At 38.2% G+C, this 18,510-nt stretch overlaps 1 protein-coding gene across 1 annotated transcript in view; it reads left to right on the top strand.

Annotated features, from left to right (window-relative positions):
• NFX1 (nuclear transcription factor, X-box binding 1) overlaps positions 1 to 18,510 on the top strand; it is a 72,366-nt gene that overhangs the window by 27,182 nt on the left and 26,674 nt on the right. Inside the window, 8 exon segments of the mRNA XM_054060374.1 lie at positions 9,788 to 9,859; positions 11,446 to 11,585; positions 12,621 to 12,720; positions 12,815 to 13,032; positions 14,044 to 14,141; positions 15,450 to 15,480; positions 16,589 to 16,671; positions 17,152 to 17,260. Coding sequence (XP_053916349.1) covers positions 9,788 to 9,859; positions 11,446 to 11,585; positions 12,621 to 12,720; positions 12,815 to 13,032; positions 14,044 to 14,141; positions 15,450 to 15,480; positions 16,589 to 16,671; positions 17,152 to 17,260 — 851 coding nt within the window.

The following is an 18,510-nucleotide window of genomic DNA, read 5'->3' as shown; positions in this document are numbered from 1 at the left end:
CAATCTGTGAATATTACAAACGTTTAAAGCGCTTTAAACACACACACACACACACACACGCAGAACCACTCTTTTGAGAGCTAGCTTAATATACCCATACAATGTTGTTTATGACCAGTCAATAAGAATAGAATGATGGTATGAATATTTAAACTATACATGGTAGCGAACACATACAACACTTAAAATATGCACATATGTTATAGAATAAGGTTTGTATCAATTGTTTAACAGGTAATAGCCTTTGGTTGTTACAGCATTTTCATGGCAAAGGACTCTCTTTTTACAGCTTTTCGAATTTCTTTTATCGCTTCATAACATTGATTCCCAGCGAAGATCTGCATCTCGTGATAAATCATGGCAAAAATTTGCAACAGTTCTACCTGTCCCCGCAGCTGCGCCTCCCTCCTTGAGGAGAAGGACTTGTGCCCATCTAAATTACTTTCATCCTCAGAAATTTCACTTAGTAGTGGAGGACAGAGCAGTGGATTAGTGGTATTCAGTGGAGATCTTACATCGGAAAGAGGTGGGGCATATTGCATACAAGCAGCTTTTACTTCTTTCAACAATTTCCAATCAAACGGATCCCACTCACTTCTACCCATCTGTGTATTGAGCAAAACAGGAAAAGCTTCCACTGTTACCCCTTCTAAAATCGCACCTCTTATTACCCCTTGCCATCATGCCCCTGGCCCCTGACAGCTTGCCCCCCCCAACCGCTCCAACAGCTTCAAACCCTGGGGATTGCATGGCTGACAGAGCCGGGGCAGTTGGTTCACAGCGTGGATGTGAGCCGGAGTAATCTGGTGGAGGCAGCTCCGGAGAGCAGCCTGCTTTTTCATGCCAGGCCCGGATCTCTTCTAACTTCGCTAAAAGCTTATCAAAGTCTTGTCGAAAGGTAGAATTTTCAGGCGGCACCTCGTGATCAGAATTTTCACTAAAAGAGTCACCTAACGATGCGACTGATGGACTTTTCGGGAGGGAAGGATATATGGGTCGGTGTACATGATTCTTCTCCCTCTTATCTTCTTCGTCATCTCCCAAGGTCTCCTCATGTTCCTCCAGCTGTGGGAGTGGAAGGCCAGTCTTTAGGAAAAGGTCCCCACATTGGCATGTTAGATATGCCAAACAAAAGCGCAGACAAAGAAATATCAGCATTAATGTCCTGCTTCCTGCTTATAGCGGCATACGCAGAGGCTGCAACCACTCTTTCAGTCTCCATACTACACAAAGTCTCTTTTACTAATCGCCACAGTGTAAGGTACTGTACGAGCTCTTTATCTCCTTTAGAGCATTCATCAAACAACACTTGTCCCATTTTTTCCCAAATATCTTTCTTAAATAGGGCTTCAGTATTTATCATAATATTCCTATCATAAGCCCATCTTAATAACGACCGCAATGCAGTCTCCTTATATGTAATTCCTCTCATAGAGAGAATATGTTGGAGGAGCTTCAATGCAGCTTCAATCCGAGCTTATCTTCGGATGAATGCACGGGGCCCATCTCCTCCCCGACCGCTTAGCTGGCCAGTGGCGAGTTTCCTTAGAGCTTCCTGCTCGATACTAGCAGCTGCAGCTCATCAAAATTATCCCAAGTGCTGGGCCAGCACTCACCTCTCTGGTCGGCTTTTCCATCCCCTCAGGCTCTTTTCCTATTTCGGATATATCTCAGGCAGCAGTGCCCAAGTCCGATCTGAGGGTCCACAGGGCTTATGTCCCTGTTCCGGGTGCCAATTGCGACGGAAGAAGGAACAACACACAGCGACCAATATGATCAGAGTGAAGTCATTTATTCAATCTTTCATTCTGGTTTTATACCTAACTAAGTTCTAATTAGTAATCATGTTAATTGATGATTGGTATGACACATCCTAGCGACAGACAGTGATTGGTTACATTTCCCAAGTTACATGTTTCCATGGAATCAAGATATTTACAAAACATTCTAATCGCAGAGTTACATTGTTAGATCACACATCTTTGTTCCCATGCCTAGTTCTAATTATCTTGAGCCAGCTCCCTCATTCTCGTGGCACAGCAAAATTCCTCTGAGATCACCTTAACCTTGAAGCCTTACACTAAGGCTTTGTTTCTAAACGCTGATACTCAGTGCTAGGATTGCTCACAGGATGGCCCCTTGATTTTAGGCCCCCTTCAATTCCCTCTTCTTCTTTTTTGAGAAATCCAAACACCATTGAATGCCTTTTTGATAGCTGTGTTGGTCATTTTCCTTATACAAGATAAAATGCATGGTACAACAGCTAAAACTACTACAATCATTATTAAAATGATTAAGCCTTGCTTTAACAATTCTCTTACCCAATCAGGCAGTCCGCATGATGCAAACCAATTCCCAGAGCCAATGTTGCTCTGTTTTAATTTTACTGTTAGGGCCTTTAACTCTTGTAATTGTTTAAATATAGATTTGGAATGATCAGACAAATTCATACAACACAAGCCTTCGAAGTCTTCACATCCATGTCCTTGTGCTAACAACAAAAAGTCTATGGCCACTCTATTTTGCAAAGTCGCGTGATGAACAGAATCTAAATCTAACAAAAGATTCTGTAATATCATAGATGTAGCAGCATTCTGTTTCGCTAACCAACACCCTAATTTGTTGAGTTGACCCAAAGCTCTGCCAGCGGCTACTCCTGGTGCCAGTAAACTCGTGATTACAATCTTATCCAAATCCCAAAAGTTCAGGTCATCCTTGCAGTCTTTGCTGTATGCATGTATATTCTGCTTTGAGCGATGTTGTTTTATAATGTTTAAAATAATCGAATTATTGGGTGTTAACAATGTCAATCTGCCTAGGGTGCAAGGTCCTCTACAAGTGTTAGAAGGTATACCTGGCCATGCTCAATCTCCACAAATGAAAAAACACTTCTGGTGGTAACTGTAGTGGCCTTTTATGGGATTTAGCTAAGGTTTTTTTTTGTGGTATAGTTGCACCACATTGTTTGATTTCTAAAGACAGGATGCGTAGCATTCACGATAACTGCATTGGAAGGATTTTTACCTGTACAATCAAAGATTACACATGCATCAGCTTTGACTGATCCTAAAATACCCAATTCTTGAGGTTCTAGATGCATCTTGGGTAAATAGTCTGCCCATACATTCCATATATCCATACATCCTTGCATTTTGTTAGTACAAATATATAATGAGCCCACTGTCTTTGGCATACTTTCTACGTCCAGTGGGACACCTACAAGACATGTCTGAAAGGGATTGTTGGATGTTGCCATTGATAAGCATAGTGAGCTACTGTTAGTGACATTTGTCAGGGTAACCCATACATTTGGTCTCTGAGAAACTGAAATGTAGTTACCTACACTATGCATAAAGAGGTTAAGAAAAAGCGTAAATAAAAACTGCAAAATTCTCATGTTGAAAGGGCCCTTAAAGGTTCCCAAAACAAAATACAATCACGCAACTATCACCTATCATCTCTTCACGTCTTTTCCCTTTCCAGGAAAATGTTTCTCACACTTCCTAACTGTTCAATCCCAATCTTGACCAAAAACTGTCCAAATACGAGGAATTAGTGCAGTTCTACTGCATACCGTTCTTAATACTTGAATGATGTCACTTTCTCTATATATTTTTTTCTTGCCACACGGCCTGTTGCGCAAATGCTCATGACCTCTAACAACTGCAAGCCTAATAGCTTGGCTTATAACTTCTAACCTATTTTGCAGACACAATTCACACCATCTGCATGTTAACAAAGCTCTTTGGTAATACCGCAATTGACAGTCTCCACAAAGAATCTCTACCCATGGGTCACAGCTAAAACATTCATCACAAATTATGAGTCGTTGGTGCACTTCTTGGATAAGTCCTCTGTCGTGGGATTCTCCTGCTTCATAGACTTCTGTTCCTTCCAGGGCTTGATCCACTTTTGCGGCACCCAGCAAGGTCCAGTATCTGTTAAGACACAAGCATAGCCTCTTCCTGTCATTTTTAGCTCAACGGGTCCTTTCCATTCGCCTGAGTCCCAGTCTTTGTATTGTACTTTGATACCTTGCTGGTCCTGGTTATTCAGTCCTGACTCTAGCGATCAGTGATGGATTACAATAGGAGGGCTAGTTCTCTTTCCAGTTAAATGTAAAAAGTTCAGCACGTAAGTCGCTTTTGCAATTCTTTCACTAGGAGGTAACACTTCTCCCCCCTTTTGTTTCCGCAAAAGTGACTTTAAGGTTGCATGAGAGCGTTCTACAACTACTTGACTGTTGGTGAATGTGGGATGCCCGTGTAATGACGGATTCCCCACTGAATATAAAAATGTTTAAATTTGTGAGAAACATAAGCTGGTCCATTATCTGTTTTTATTGCCTGAGGTACTTCTAATGCCATTATAGTAGCATACATGTGTTTAATCACGTTTGGCAGATTCCCCGGTCTGTGCTGTGGCCCATAGAGCCATAAAAAACGTACCTACAGAAACGTGCACATATTTCAATTGACCAAACTCCTGAATATGGGTCACATCCATTTGCCATAATTGTAAGGCCTGAAGCCCTCTCGGGTTCACTCCAAACCCTAACCCCATATCTTGGTTTTGGCAATCCGGACAAGAATTGACTATACCTTGTGCATCCGACAGGGGAGTGTTAAACTGGCGTTTGAGCACCTTAGCACTTTGGAGAAAAAATTCATGTGAGGCTTTGGCTTGTGTAAAAAGATTGCTTCTAGGATCGTTCCAGACTGCAGCAATAAGGCGATCAGCGTGATTATTTCCTATTGCCAAGCCAAAATCAGGTTGATGACTACGTATATGAGTGATAAAGAACTCATGTTGACGCTGTTCCAACAGGTACAACAATTGTAACAACAAAGCATATAGTACCTTGTTTTGAACTCCCCGTATCATGGCAGTGCTCCAATCGACAAACTGTTCCTACAACATACAGTGAATCAGAAACCACATTTATAGGCTGTGAAGTGTAAGTTTGAAATACCCATACCACTGCACGTAGTTCCATCGTCTGTAACAAGTCACCCAATTCTTTGGCTAATAATTTATGATTCCATTTTCCTTGTGTCTGCCATGTGATGGCAGCCCTGTGAGATTTCTTACCTGCATCAGTAAAAAATGTTATTTCTTTTACTGTTTTTCTGAACGCATTGGCACTTGTTCAAAATTTTGATTTTGTATTAATGGCAAGATTTTACTAGATGGAAATGCATTGGTAATGTCTCCTTTATAATCTGCTAATGCAATTGCTGTGTCTTGTGAGTGCTTTACGAGCCAATCCAAATATCCTTTGTTAATTGGCAAATAAATGCATGAAGGCTCGACCCCAGATAACTCTAAACACCTCTTTCTACCCTTCGTTATTAATTGACCAAAAAGTTCCAGCCTTGTTGTTATTGTATTTTTCGGCTGATATGGTAAAAATATCCATTCTATAATTTGAAATTTTTTATCAGTTTGTCCCAAAGGGCCTAAAGGATGCTTTCAATTTTGGCCAGAATTAATTAAAATTAACTCCAGTGGTTTGTCCATAATACAGCGAGTTACATTAGACTGTAAAATCTTTTCCACTATTTTGTCCAATGCTTCCTTTTGGTTATTAGTTAACTGTCGTCTGTCGTCCACTGAGGTGGTGGTCCCTAATAATTCCATTAAGGGATGGAGATCATTATTTGTAATTCCTGTCAAGGGTTGGACCCACTGAATGTCTTCCATTAGCTTTTGGACATCAGTCAACGTTCTTATATTAGTATGTATGGTTACCTTCTGCGGTCTTACCATGTTGCCGGTTATTTGCCATCCTAAATAATTCCATGGGGATTGTTGTTGAGTTTTTTCTTGAGCTATTTTCAGTCCCTTATGATCTAACATGTCCTCTAAATCTGTCAATACTTGATTTGCCTGTAAATTTTCTCCAGCTACAAGTATATCATCCATGTAATGATGCACCAATAAAAACGGATATTTTTGTCTAAGTGGTTGCAACGCCCAAGCAAAAAAATTTTGGCATATGGTCGGAGAATTTTTCATACCTTGTGGTAACACCACCTATTGAAATAGATTCGCAGGTTCTTGTTTGTTAACCGCCGGGATGGAAAAAGCGAACTTTTCCGCATCCTCTGGGTGTAACGGAACTGTAAAGAAACAATCTTCTAGATCTACTGTTAAACAAATCCCAATCCTTGGGTATCATTAGCGGAGATGGTAAGCCAGGTTAAACAAAAAGACTTTGCAAAGTAACATTCAAATGACCCACTAACCAAACACTTAAACATTACCGATAGGACCAAAAGCTTGGAGCGATACCTTGTGACTATATTAATCCTTTATTGTGATTGAGGACGCTGTAGAGAATATCCAGGCGGGAGCATTTACTGTTGCCACACGTCTCTGCTGCGCGCTGGGTTGCTGGTTTCCTTGGTTCTCTAATGTTAATGGTTTACCCCCAATATCGTATTTGGAATGGCATTGATTTGTAAAGTGACAGCCTCTTCAACGTTTATGGTAACAGTCTAGGTGTTGTCAAATTCCTGGCTCCTTTTGTCTGTTTTTACCTGTATGGGAATTCTCAAGCCTGCATATGCATTAACTTTTCTATTCCTGTGCAAGTTTTTGATCTCAGAGGATACCCCTTTTGGACTCTTAACTTATGCTCTCATTAGTGTCTAGCTAAAATCCCCTTTACGGTTGTCTGCACTGGGACCCAGCGGTTGCTGATCTGAGAAGGGACACTGGAATGCAGAGTGTTCTTCATAAATTGTTACTCCCCCAGAGAGATAAGGACTCCCAAGCTGAAAGAAAAAAAAAAACACTTCACATTCAAAAAAAAAATCAGGAGAAAAAGGGGAGGGGGAAGAAGGGGGGGAGGACTCACACACAGCCATATGGCTGGGGTTTGTTTTTTTTTTTTCTTTTTCTATTTTCTATGTTCTTTTCTCTATTTTTCTATTTTCTGTTTCTTCTTTTTCCGTTTCCTTTTTTTTTTGGGGGGTATTTTAAAATTTTGTCCTCTGCAGCCTTTCACTTCAAAGGTCCCAGGTAAATCTACCTGTTTGCCGGCTTAGTGGACATTTGAGATCGAAAGGTCTCAGAGTTGCATTTTTAAGATTAATCAAAACAGAGGCTCAAACTCCTATAACCAAAACCCAATCTGTGAATATTACAAACGTTTAAAGCGCTTTAAACACACACACACACACACACGCAGAACCACTCTTTTGAGAGCTAGCTTAATATACCCATACAATGTTGTTTATGACCAGTCAATAAGAATAGAATGATGGTATGAATATTTAAACTATACATGGTAGCGAACACATACAACACTTAAAATATGCACATATGTTATAGAATAAGGTTTGTATCAATTGTTTAACAGGTAATAGCCTTTGGTTGTTACAGCATTTTCATGGCAAAGGACTCTCTTTTTACAGCTTTTCGAATTTCTTTTATCGCTTCATAACATTGATTCCCAGCGAAGATCTGCATCTCGTGATAAATCATGGCAAAAATTTGCAACAGTTCTACCTGTCCCCGCAGCTGCGCCTCCCTCCTTGAGGAGAAGGACTTGTGCCCATCTAAATTACTTTCATCCTCAGAAATTTCACTTAGTAGTGGAGGACAGAGCAGTGGATTAGTGGTATTCAGTGGAGATCTTACATCGGAAAGAGGGGGGGCATATTGCATACAAGCAGCTTTTACTTCTTTCAACAATTTCCAATCAAACGGATCCCACTCACTTCTACCCATCTGTGTATTGAGCAAAACAGGAAAAGCTTCCACTGTTACCCCTTCTAAAATCGCACCTCTTATTACCCCTTGCCATCATGCCCCTGGCCCCTGACAGCTTGCCCCCCCCAACCGCTCCAACAGCTTCAAACCCTGGGGATTGCATGGCTGACAGAGCCGGGGCAGTTGGTTCACAGCGTGGATGTGAGCCGGAGTAATCTGGTGGAGGCAGCTCCGGAGAGCAGCCTGCTTTTTCATGCCAGGCCCGGATCTCTTCTAACTTCGCTAAAAGCTTATCAAAGTCTTGTCGAAAGGTAGAATTTTCAGGCGGCACCTCGTGATCAGAATTTTCACTAAAAGAGTCACCTAACGATGCGACTGATGGACTTTTCGGGAGGGAAGGATATATGGGTCGGTGTACATGATTCTTCTCCCTCTTATCTTCTTCGTCATCTCCCAAGGTCTCCTCATGTTCCTCCAGCTGTGGGAGTGGAAGGCCAGTCTTTAGGAAAAGGTCCCCACATTGGCATGTTAGATATGCCAAACAAAAGCGCAGACAAAGAAATATCAGCATTAATGTCCTGCTTCCTGCTTATAGCGGCATACGCAGAGGCTGCAACCACTCTTTCAGTCTCCATACTACACAAAGTCTCTTTTACTAATCGCCACAGTGTAAGGTACTGTACGAGCTCTTTATCTCCTTTAGAGCATTCATCAAACAACACTTGTCCCATTTTTTCCCAAATATCTTTCTTAAATAGGGCTTCAGTATTTATCATAATATTCCTATCATAAGCCCATCTTAATAACGACCGCAATGCAGTCTCCTTATATGTAATTCCTCTCATAGAGAGAATATGTTGGAGGAGCTTCAATGCAGCTTCAATCCGAGCTTATCTTCGGATGAATGCACGGGGCCCATCTCCTCCCCGACCGCTTAGCTGGCCAGTGGCGAGTTTCCTTAGAGCTTCCTGCTCGATACTAGCAGCTGCAGCTCATCAAAATTATCCCAAGTGCTGGGCCAGCACTCACCTCTCTGGTCGGCTTTTCCATCCCCTCAGGCTCTTTTCCTATTTCGGATATATCTCAGGCAGCAGTGCCCAAGTCCGATCTGAGGGTCCACAGGGCTTATGTCCCTGTTCCGGGTGCCAATTGCGACGGAAGAAGGAACAACACACAGCGACCAATATGATCAGAGTGAAGTCATTTATTCAATCTTTCATTCTGGTTTTATACCTAACTAAGTTCTAATTAGTAATCATGTTAATTGATGATTGGTATGACACATCCTAGCGACAGACAGTGATTGGTTACATTTCCCAAGTTACATGTTTCCATGGAATCAAGATATTTACAAAACATTCTAATCGCAGAGTTACATTGTTAGATCACACATCTTTGTTCCCATGCCTAGTTCTAATTATCTTGAGCCAGCTCCCTCATTCTCGTGGCACAGCAAAATTCCTCTGAGATCACCTTAACCTTGAAGCCTTACACTAAGGCTTTGTTTCTAAACGCTGATACTCAGTGCTAGGATTGCTCACAGGGTGGCTTCTTGATTTTAGCCACTCTTCAGGGAGCAACAATTAGTGCCGGTGGTAGAAGTTCTGAGTTCCAAGATAAAGCCACTAACTCAAAAGAAGAAATTCTTAGTGAAGTTTTTGTCTCTGATCTATTAAAGATCACTGAAAAAAGAAATATATTAGTGGTTTGACATGTTATATTTGCTTGTTTTTTGAGCGTTATCAATGGGGAACATAGTTGGGTTGATGCAAATCTTCTAGTGAAGTGCAAAATAAAAAATGTGTAGGTAGTGCTGTTACTGTTGATTTGACAGCAGCAGGAATACTGAAGTTTTCCTTCAACATCAGTGACATTTGAGATGGATGCAGTTGTAATAATCTAATTTTGTGTGTATGTTAATAATTCATACCCTGCAGGAATGTAGGTGGCTTATATAATGTTCTGAAAGTGCACTGCAGAATGACTCATGGTGGATTGTTTCTCTAGGAATGTAGTAAAGCTGAAGTTAACTTTACAATTCTGTTTGCTTTTATGACTTATTTTTAAGCCTGTGCCATCCAGGACCCTGCCCATCATGCCCAGCCTTTGTGACAAAAACATGTGAATGTGGACAAACAAGGTGAGAATGCTTCAAGTACAAACAAAAGTTTACATAGTAGTATGTTAAAATAATAATAAATAATAACTTCTTTCTTGTAGTTTATTGTAAGTTTACAGAACAGAGTTTCTTCTAAGCTGTAATTTTATGTGCTAAAATAATTTGAAGAATTTTATATTTAAAAAATGCAATTACTTTTAAAACATAAAAATTAATGAGAGTTGTCTGTGTTAAAATCAATTGATGACACTTGTAGCTGAATTGTTCAAGCTGTTTGTGAGTTTATTTGATTTTGAAGTCCTATTTGAGTATTTACTTATTTTATTTTGTAAAAGAGAAAGAAGTAGAAAAAGTCATATCTTTTCTACCTGAATGGAATCTAATGTTGGATTGCTCCATTCCTGAAATAATAATTCCAAAAATAACACATACATTTCTGGGAAGCTGTAACACTAGCAAAAGAGAAGTCTGTAGTTTATTCCAGACTTGAAGGCTATCTTTTGCTTGTGTGTTTGATATATATAGCGTCATTGCCAACAGCAGGACTGTACTGCCCATACTGTCTGTGATTGCTCTTATTCAGTTCTGAGTCTTTAGTGTCCCTGTTCTAGCTAGCTAGAACTGATTCTGTATAATAAAATCTTTGCGTGTGGTTGTTTCCAGAACCAAAACAAACAGAACATGATTTCAATGTTAGAATTCTTGCTCTAGAGAAAAGGTTTTCAGACTTTTTACCATTATTTCTGAAAGTTTGAATATAAAATTAAATTATCTTCATTTTTCAAAAGAAAATACAGCCATTTCTGTGGCAATATTTGCAGTTGAAAGCACTTTGTCTTAAGGAGAAAAGTGTATTGGTTGTAGATTACTGAATTTTATTTTACATAGTAAGATCACCTACAACCAACTCTGATTTATTATTTTTTCCCTGGTGCCAACAACTTTAATCAGATTGCTGATTTTTGTAATACTGCATCTGATACTTAAAATTTAATTCTAGATAATGTTTCTTCATACGTACTATATTAGCATCCAAGATGTATAGTATGGCACCTCTGACTTCAAGATGGTTTAAAGCTGCTATTTCAAATGTGCATTTTACAGCCATTGTATGAGGCCAGCCAGAATGGAAGGATAGGAGAATTTATTGTTTTGTCTCATTTTTTAAACAATTGAATTTAGAAAACCCAACTCTTTTCATAGATTACTTACACTATATTAAGGCTCGCATCCTTGTCTTCATTATGGTCAGTGGACTTAGGATTGTTTAAGTCTTTGGAAAGATATCTATAATAAAAATATATGCTCTTCTGGGGTGATCTGTAACCATACGTTACGTTAAATCTGTAAATTTATAGTGTAACCTTTTTTCCCCCCCCGCTGTTGAGCGAAAGTTCTGTAGACTCACTTTAGAGTGTGTCCTACTTTAGAGGGATGGCAGAGGGGAAGCAGGGAGGAAAATATCAGATTTTTTTCTTAAGAACTTGCATTAATGAGTTATGTTCCCTTTCAGAGGCTTTGACATTTTACTGAAAGTGTTTTCCTCTTAATTAAATGCTCTATAAATACTATGGTAGCTTACAGGCTGTGATGTCATTTCCCTACAGTCATTCAGTTCGCTGTGGCCAGTCAACAAAATTTCACTGTTCTAATGTATGTGGAAATACTTTAAACTGTGGTAAGCACAGCTGTACTCAAGTGTGCCATGCGGGAAAATGTTCACCTTGCCAGTTAACAGTGCAGCAAGGTATGTATAAGCCTTATGTATAGTTGCTCTGTGCTATAAAAGAAAGGGGGTGAAAGAAACCCCAGTACCAAGGAGCAAGTGCTTTATTTTTACTTAATAAAACCAAAATCAATTGCTAGAATATTTAAAAAATGGAAAACGTGTCAGTCTGTATATTTAAATAAGAATATAAACATGATTAGATAGAATCATGCAAAGGTAATTAGGCTGTTGGAACATGTGCGCTGTTGGATGGTACTAGTGGTACTGGACTTTGTTAGCTTGAGAAGGATGAGTAGTCCTCTTTCAATGGCTAATAGGAGGTAGTCCAGGAGACAAGCTGTGCATAGTGGGATGATGAGAAACAATGAGCCTAAGTTGAAATGTTATAATTAGCTATAAGGAAAAGCACCTTTCTTGGAAGCATGGAGGTTTTCAAGATGTAGCTGAATAAAACACTGAGTAACATGAACAGAGTTGCTGACTCTGCTTTATGGTTTGGACTAGCTGATTCCCAGAGGGCCCCTCTGACCGGAATTGTCCTGTGATCCTACTTAATCTTTTAGTATAGTTCTGAGATGTGATTAAACGGTACACGGAAGAATAGAAACAAGTATAGGAAAGCATATTTCAACAAGCTGCTCTTGGCTTCTGTTAAAATTTTCTAAACTTGGTCTTGAATGGGAATTAAATTGTCCAAGTATATGTACCATTATACAAATACAGTTTTGCTGGACAGTTAATATAGAAAACTGCAAGTTAATTTTCTCAACTTTTAAGGTAGTTAACTTGTAATATGTAAAAAGTAAGTGTGTAAAAGTAAGCTTTTTGTGCCAATACTATTTCCCTTGTAGTCTTTTATCACCTTATTAAAACAAATGGGAATTCCATCTTCTAGGACTGGGAAACCTCTATTGCTGAAATAAATCTAAAGTACAGCAACTTCATTATCCTTCTGAAAACTAACAATTTTTCACATTTTACATTTTTATGTTTGCTGTACTGCCAGAGGTGTTTTGTCACTGATTCTCTTGTCTTTTCTGTGTAATATTTTAGTGTGCTACTGTGGAAACAACTTTAAAGAAGTATTGTGTGGGACAAAGGAAGAGTTCTCTGATGGATTTGGGAATTTTTCATGTCAGAACATATGTGGCAAGTAAGATTTAGGCTTTTGAAAAGATAAAGCCACTTTATTCACACTTGGTGATCACGATGCTCTTGGATAATTCCCCCTTTATTTTTATTCCTAGAAAATTAAATTGTGGGAGGCACAACTGTACGCAAGTATGCCATCCTCAGCCTTGTCAGCTCTGTCCACGGCTTCCACAAGTAGTATATCGCTGTCCTTGTGGTCAGACTCCTCTCAGCAAGTTACTGGAGTTAGGATGTGTTGAACGTAAAATATGCACAGACCCGATCCCCTCGTGTGGAAAAACATGTGGCAAACCTCTTTCTTGTGGTAGCTATGGTAATTGGAACTTTCTGCAACAAAGTATTCAAATTATCTCATTGTTTGTGTTTTTTTTATTAGTTATTTTTGGGTTTTAACCTAACTGAGTTTAAAAGTCACTGCAGAGCCTGCAGTTTGGCTGCTTGTTCATAATGATACCTTAAAATCAGGAAATACATTTGTCTAGGAAGCACTAATGCTAGCCAGCCTTCAAAGTTTTGTTTACATGCACCTTGGCTATATTGGTAGAGGAACAGAGAGAGCTGCAGGAATTTACAGAATAGTACGTACTTATCTTTTAAAAGGCAACCTAGATCTTTGACTTTCCTGTTGAGACTGGTAGAGGACTTTGTTCAGATGCCTCTAGTAAATACTCTGGGTCATGACTTTAAAAGTAGCATTGGAAAGTAGGGGGAAGTTATGTGCAGAAGTGACTTGGCAGTTTAGTGAGTAGATTAGGTAACTCAGGTGTATTTAATGGTGAAATTTTGTGAAGCTCCAGTTTTACACACTACATATTTGATTGTGATTGGTTAAACTTTAGAGAGCGAGAAAGAGAGAGCGCAATGCTGTCAAGTTCAAGTCAAGCTTCTTATTAATGACAAATCCCTTTTGTCAGTCCAAGCACAACACGTAGAAAGAGAATAAGTAATTTAGCTTTTAGTTGAATTTCAATTAACCTAGTAAGTGAAATATGAGGGTAAGTTATTGTAAGTCATTCCTGGAACTTGGGTGAGAGAGTATCACGCAATCTTTTTTTTTTTTAATATGTTAGTGAAAATGCATACATTTTAAATATTTTTTACAATGTTAATTGTAGACCTGAAACTCTAGTCTGCAGATTCAGGATTAAAAAGTTGAAAATAATGGCAAAATTTTATGTACATTTAACTCAAAATAGTTAATTTGTTTGGAAAGGTACTGCACATAAGTTAAATATCCTTGACCACTGTTGCTCGTAATGAATGTTCCAGGTAATGGATTTAATTTTTTTATTAATTATTAATATTTGTGGTTTCATTTTACTAGAGTTCATTCATACGTGTGAAAGCCTTTGCCATGAAGGCGACTGCAGACCGTGTTCTCGTACATCAAATATTTATTGTAGGTGTGGCTTCAAAAAAAAGGTGAGTGTATAAAGCTTGACCGTGGAAGTAGGCAAGCTGGGCAGAAAAAGGAACTGAAGTAATAGAGAAAAGAAGTTTGAGAGGTATAAGAGGTGCTGTGCTCCTTAGTTGCAAGAACCTCCATTCTGTACAAACTTACAGATGCTAACTAGATTATACTGTGAAGTGCTGCTTACTGTGAAGTCAATTTTGAAGTATTTTTTCAGAGTTCACATAGAATTCCGTTTGTTTATGCTGGCTGCAAAGTCTTATGTTATCCCGCAGTATTTGTATAGCACAAAGAATGGTACTTTTACCAAGAATAATGTAAACTGAGAGAAGAAAGGTAGCCTAACATAAAAAGCTAACTAAAAATGTATAATAATAGCTTGTAGATTTGTAGTTGAATTTTTCAGAGAGAATTTGAAGTTTTCAATGGTCCTTATTCTTTGTACATCTATCTAGTGACCAGGCAGATGCACAGCAGTTGTTATATAATAATTACTATATTTTTAAACTATGTTATTTTCTGTAATCATAGCTTTGAAGTCTTGACTACTGTCAGGGAAGCCTTGGTGACTTTTCTGACCTGTTATATATAATCTGTAAATGGAGATGGCTTCTGAATATATGTCTAAATACGTGCAGGTGACCGAAACTTTACGTGAGGTTGGAACGGTTTTCTCCAAGATTGCTGAAGGTAGTTATGGGGTAGATGGCTTCAGATAATCTTTCGTTTTGAGGCCTGGAACAAAGTAGTAAAAATGGAGTTTTCAGTTTGTGCTTCTCAGACACCAGAACTACAACAATAATTCAAGTCAGTTCTTAAAAATGTGATGCTCAGAAATGACAACTCAGAATGTGAAGTTGTGATGACTGAAGATTTAAATGTATATTTGTTGGTTTTGTTTTTTTTTTTTATCATGTCAGACTTGCATTTTTGGGACACTTGGTCAGGGCACAAATTTGTGTTCTCACTATTCTCTGGGAGAGCTCTTTTGGATTCCTCCATACATGTTTCTGTTTCCTTAGGACAAACCTTTTTCTGTCACCTCACAACATTGTCTGCTGAATTAAGTGGGGAATACAAAACCACATTTTTTTTTAATTGGTATTTAATCTCTAAGGAAAAAGTATTGTGTTAAAAGAGTTGAGGTTTTTTTCTACCTTTTGTTTTGTTTTTGTATACAGAAGTTAAAACTTCTAAGTGAGAACTTCCCAAAAACAGAGTGCTACTTCTTTCTGTGTCATGTGACTAGGTGTTCCTAGATAAGTACGTTTCAGTTGTTTCATCTGTTTTAACCTAAGGTCTCTCTCTTTGCTTCCTAGGAAGTACCATGTGCTCTCCTCAGAAATAAAGGTACAATGTTACGTTACATATATGATGTGAAATTGTTATAAAAACAATACACAGCTCATAATAATTTTATGTTTGAATCACACAGCTGGCAAACATCTGATCAGTACTACTGCTTTTATCCATACTTCTATGCCAAGTCAGTCATTTCTTGAGATGCTGTTGTTCACACTTCTGGGAAGAAGTTTGAAATAAACATCTTGCGTTTCTATCCATCTTCTACATAAGGGAAGACTTCAGTATTTCATCTCAAAGATTCCAGACAAGCTGTCTCTTTCAATTTGAACAGTTTTTTGTTCCCCCTGTTATATTCAGTAGATTAGCTGCCTCCAGTATCCTGTATATCTTTGGGTCAACTTGCCTAGCTCAGATCCAGAGTAATGCCTTTTTTTTGCTCTGCTCTTGTACAAGTCCCAGGGGAAATACAAGCTTTGATTTAGCTTCACAGTTATATGCTGCTGGTCTTTGCATCTGAGCTTGGCAGAGAGTTCCAATTTGACACTTCTTGTTATTCTGGATGTAGCATTTCAAAATTCACCATAGTGAATGTTTACTTCATGGACCTTTGTCATGCTGAGATACTTACTGGCAATACATAAAGTAGTTTATATGCATGTTTCCTACTTTGATATTTTCTCTTGAAGCCAGAAGTAATTGCTTTTGTTACTTGTGGGTCATAAGGATGTTCTTTGTTAGCACTAACTTAATGAGCGTATTTGTATTAGTTGTATTTAGTTGACTTTTACTGCTTTACAAATTTCAGCAGTCTTAAATTGGACATTTGTGGTACTGCAGTGTATCAGGATATCCTGTGTTCTGTGTTATATTGTGCAGTTTTTATGGTGTAAAGGCTAGCTTGAAATAAACTAGTTTTGTGTATTCTTCTCTTCAAAATCCTTTTGAACACGGGTTTGCTTAATGGAAGCCAAGTGTTCACGTACAGAATTAATGTGGAAGAGCAATTAATTTAAAAGTTTGCTCGCAGTCTTGCTCTATGTTAGTGTCTCCAAACCATGCTCTGCAACAGCCTTAGCATAACATTGTGATTGCAGCTTTTGTTCTTAGCATAAGCAAAGACATAAAAGTTATGACTGTTTTTTGTTTTTAATAGCTGCTATTACATTCATGTGTGACAAGCGATGCAACAAGAAAAGATCATGTGGACGACACAAGTGTAATGAAATTTGCTGCGTGGTAAGTTTGCCTGTGGTTTTATAATAATGTTTATTGTGATGTGTGTTTGGTTTTGGTTGTGATGTTAAAAGACTTTTTTGCTTTTCTGTCTTTCCATTTTTGTGCATCTTCAGTCTCTATTTGCAGTTTGTGTGTGCATTTATTTTACAACGTTTGTTTTATGGGTATAATTGTAAATGTAAAAGCATGTCCTAGCATAAATGCAATTAAATCAGTGTAAAGGTGCTTTTTGTCAATGCAGTGATTCCAGGGAGAATGGAGATCAGAAAGATATTAATACAGGAAGCGTAAGCTGTGATGTAGCTATATTTGCAGTAGAAACCTCTTTAAAAATCATGTTTTTGTACAGTGATGGAAAAACTGTATAGATCAGGCTCAAGCTATTTTTTGCACAGTACGGTTTTGTCTGTTACTAGATAATGACCTCACACAGAAACTATAAACCCCATTGGTTTGCTTTTCTTTTTTGCTTTCCTTTAGGACACAGAACATAAGTGTTCCTTGGTTTGTGGTCGTAAACTCAACTGTGGGCTTCATAGATGTGAAGAACCCTGTCATCGGGGCAGCTGTCAAACATGCTGGCAAACAAGTGAGTTATGTGCAAGACTACATTATTTCATATAAAAATTTATTCATTTAACTTGACGGAGTTAGAATGTGGTCTGAATTGACCAGAACCTGAAGAGTATGCAGTTAATTTTGATTGTATGTTTTTTTTCATGAAAGAGAAAGTTATTTAATTTTAGCTGAGTTTACTAAGGGTTGTTTTTAATAGTGAAAGTTGAATTGCAATGAAATGTATTCAGTTATGTATCTTGATCCAACAGTCACTTCAGAAATTTGAGGAATCATGCAAGGGAAAAAAAGGAATTTAGAAAGATAATTTCAAAGTAACTGTTAAATATATTGAAGTATGTAGCAGAATTTGTTTAGTTGCTTAGAATTCAGACTTTGCCAACTTGGTACACTAGTGATTTTTATCTGGACAGGACCAGCTGAAGAAATAAGAGATGTAGTTGTGTGTTTTAGGCTTTCTGGTCATGTTCTGAATGGTCAGATTTAGTACTGAATTGCTAGAAATAGATTGACAGCCAACAGGTATTAATTTTCCTAGGATTGTTGAACTATTTAAAGATTTAAGCTGGTGCAGTAGCTCTAGACATGTATATGTTAAAAGCTGGGCCAGTTAAATTTACTAGCTTTCTACAACTGCTTTTTCCCACTTGATGCAGGGCACCATATGTTGATTATTTTGCAGTATTAGAATAGGTAGATAATACTCAGTTTCCTGATTTTAGCCTGAAGCAGACAGAAGAACACTTATGTTTCCTTCTGGTAGCAGAACCTTTAGTTGATATGGTACATTTTCAAATGTGATAGCAGTTGATTTTTTTTTTCTCAATCTGCTGTATTTTAATATAGGTTTCCCATTTCTTTATATAGCTGTAGTTTCACAGAAATTATAAGCTATTTATTAAACGCAGCTTTTGAAAGTTGGGCAGAAAACACCCTCAGTGGATTCTTCTGCTTGTATCTATTTTTCAGCTCAGAGTTCGCTTAAGAAGTTTGAAAGTTGTCTTTAAATTCGTCATCATTAAGTCATACAGCTGTGAATTCTGGGTTTATTTTTGCATCTGCTGTAATCTACAATAAAACTGAGAGGGTATCTCTAGAATGGAATATAAATATTCACCTTTTGACTTTAATCAAATATTGTCTTCTGTTTAGTAGTTCTGCAGTCATTGCTGGAGAAGAGTGAGTTTCTTTCTTAAAAACTGAGTACTGCTTTGCAACTCTGCTTACTGTAATGTGGGAAGGAGGACAGTGAGAGGTTGAAAG

The sequence above is a fragment of the Cuculus canorus genome, chromosome 2 (genome assembly GCF_017976375.1).
Source record: "Cuculus canorus isolate bCucCan1 chromosome 2, bCucCan1.pri, whole genome shotgun sequence".
Classification (NCBI taxonomy): Eukaryota; Metazoa; Chordata; class Aves; order Cuculiformes; family Cuculidae; genus Cuculus; species Cuculus canorus.
Note: the sequence above shows the minus strand (reverse complement) of the source record. Positions and strands in the feature narration are given on the sequence as shown.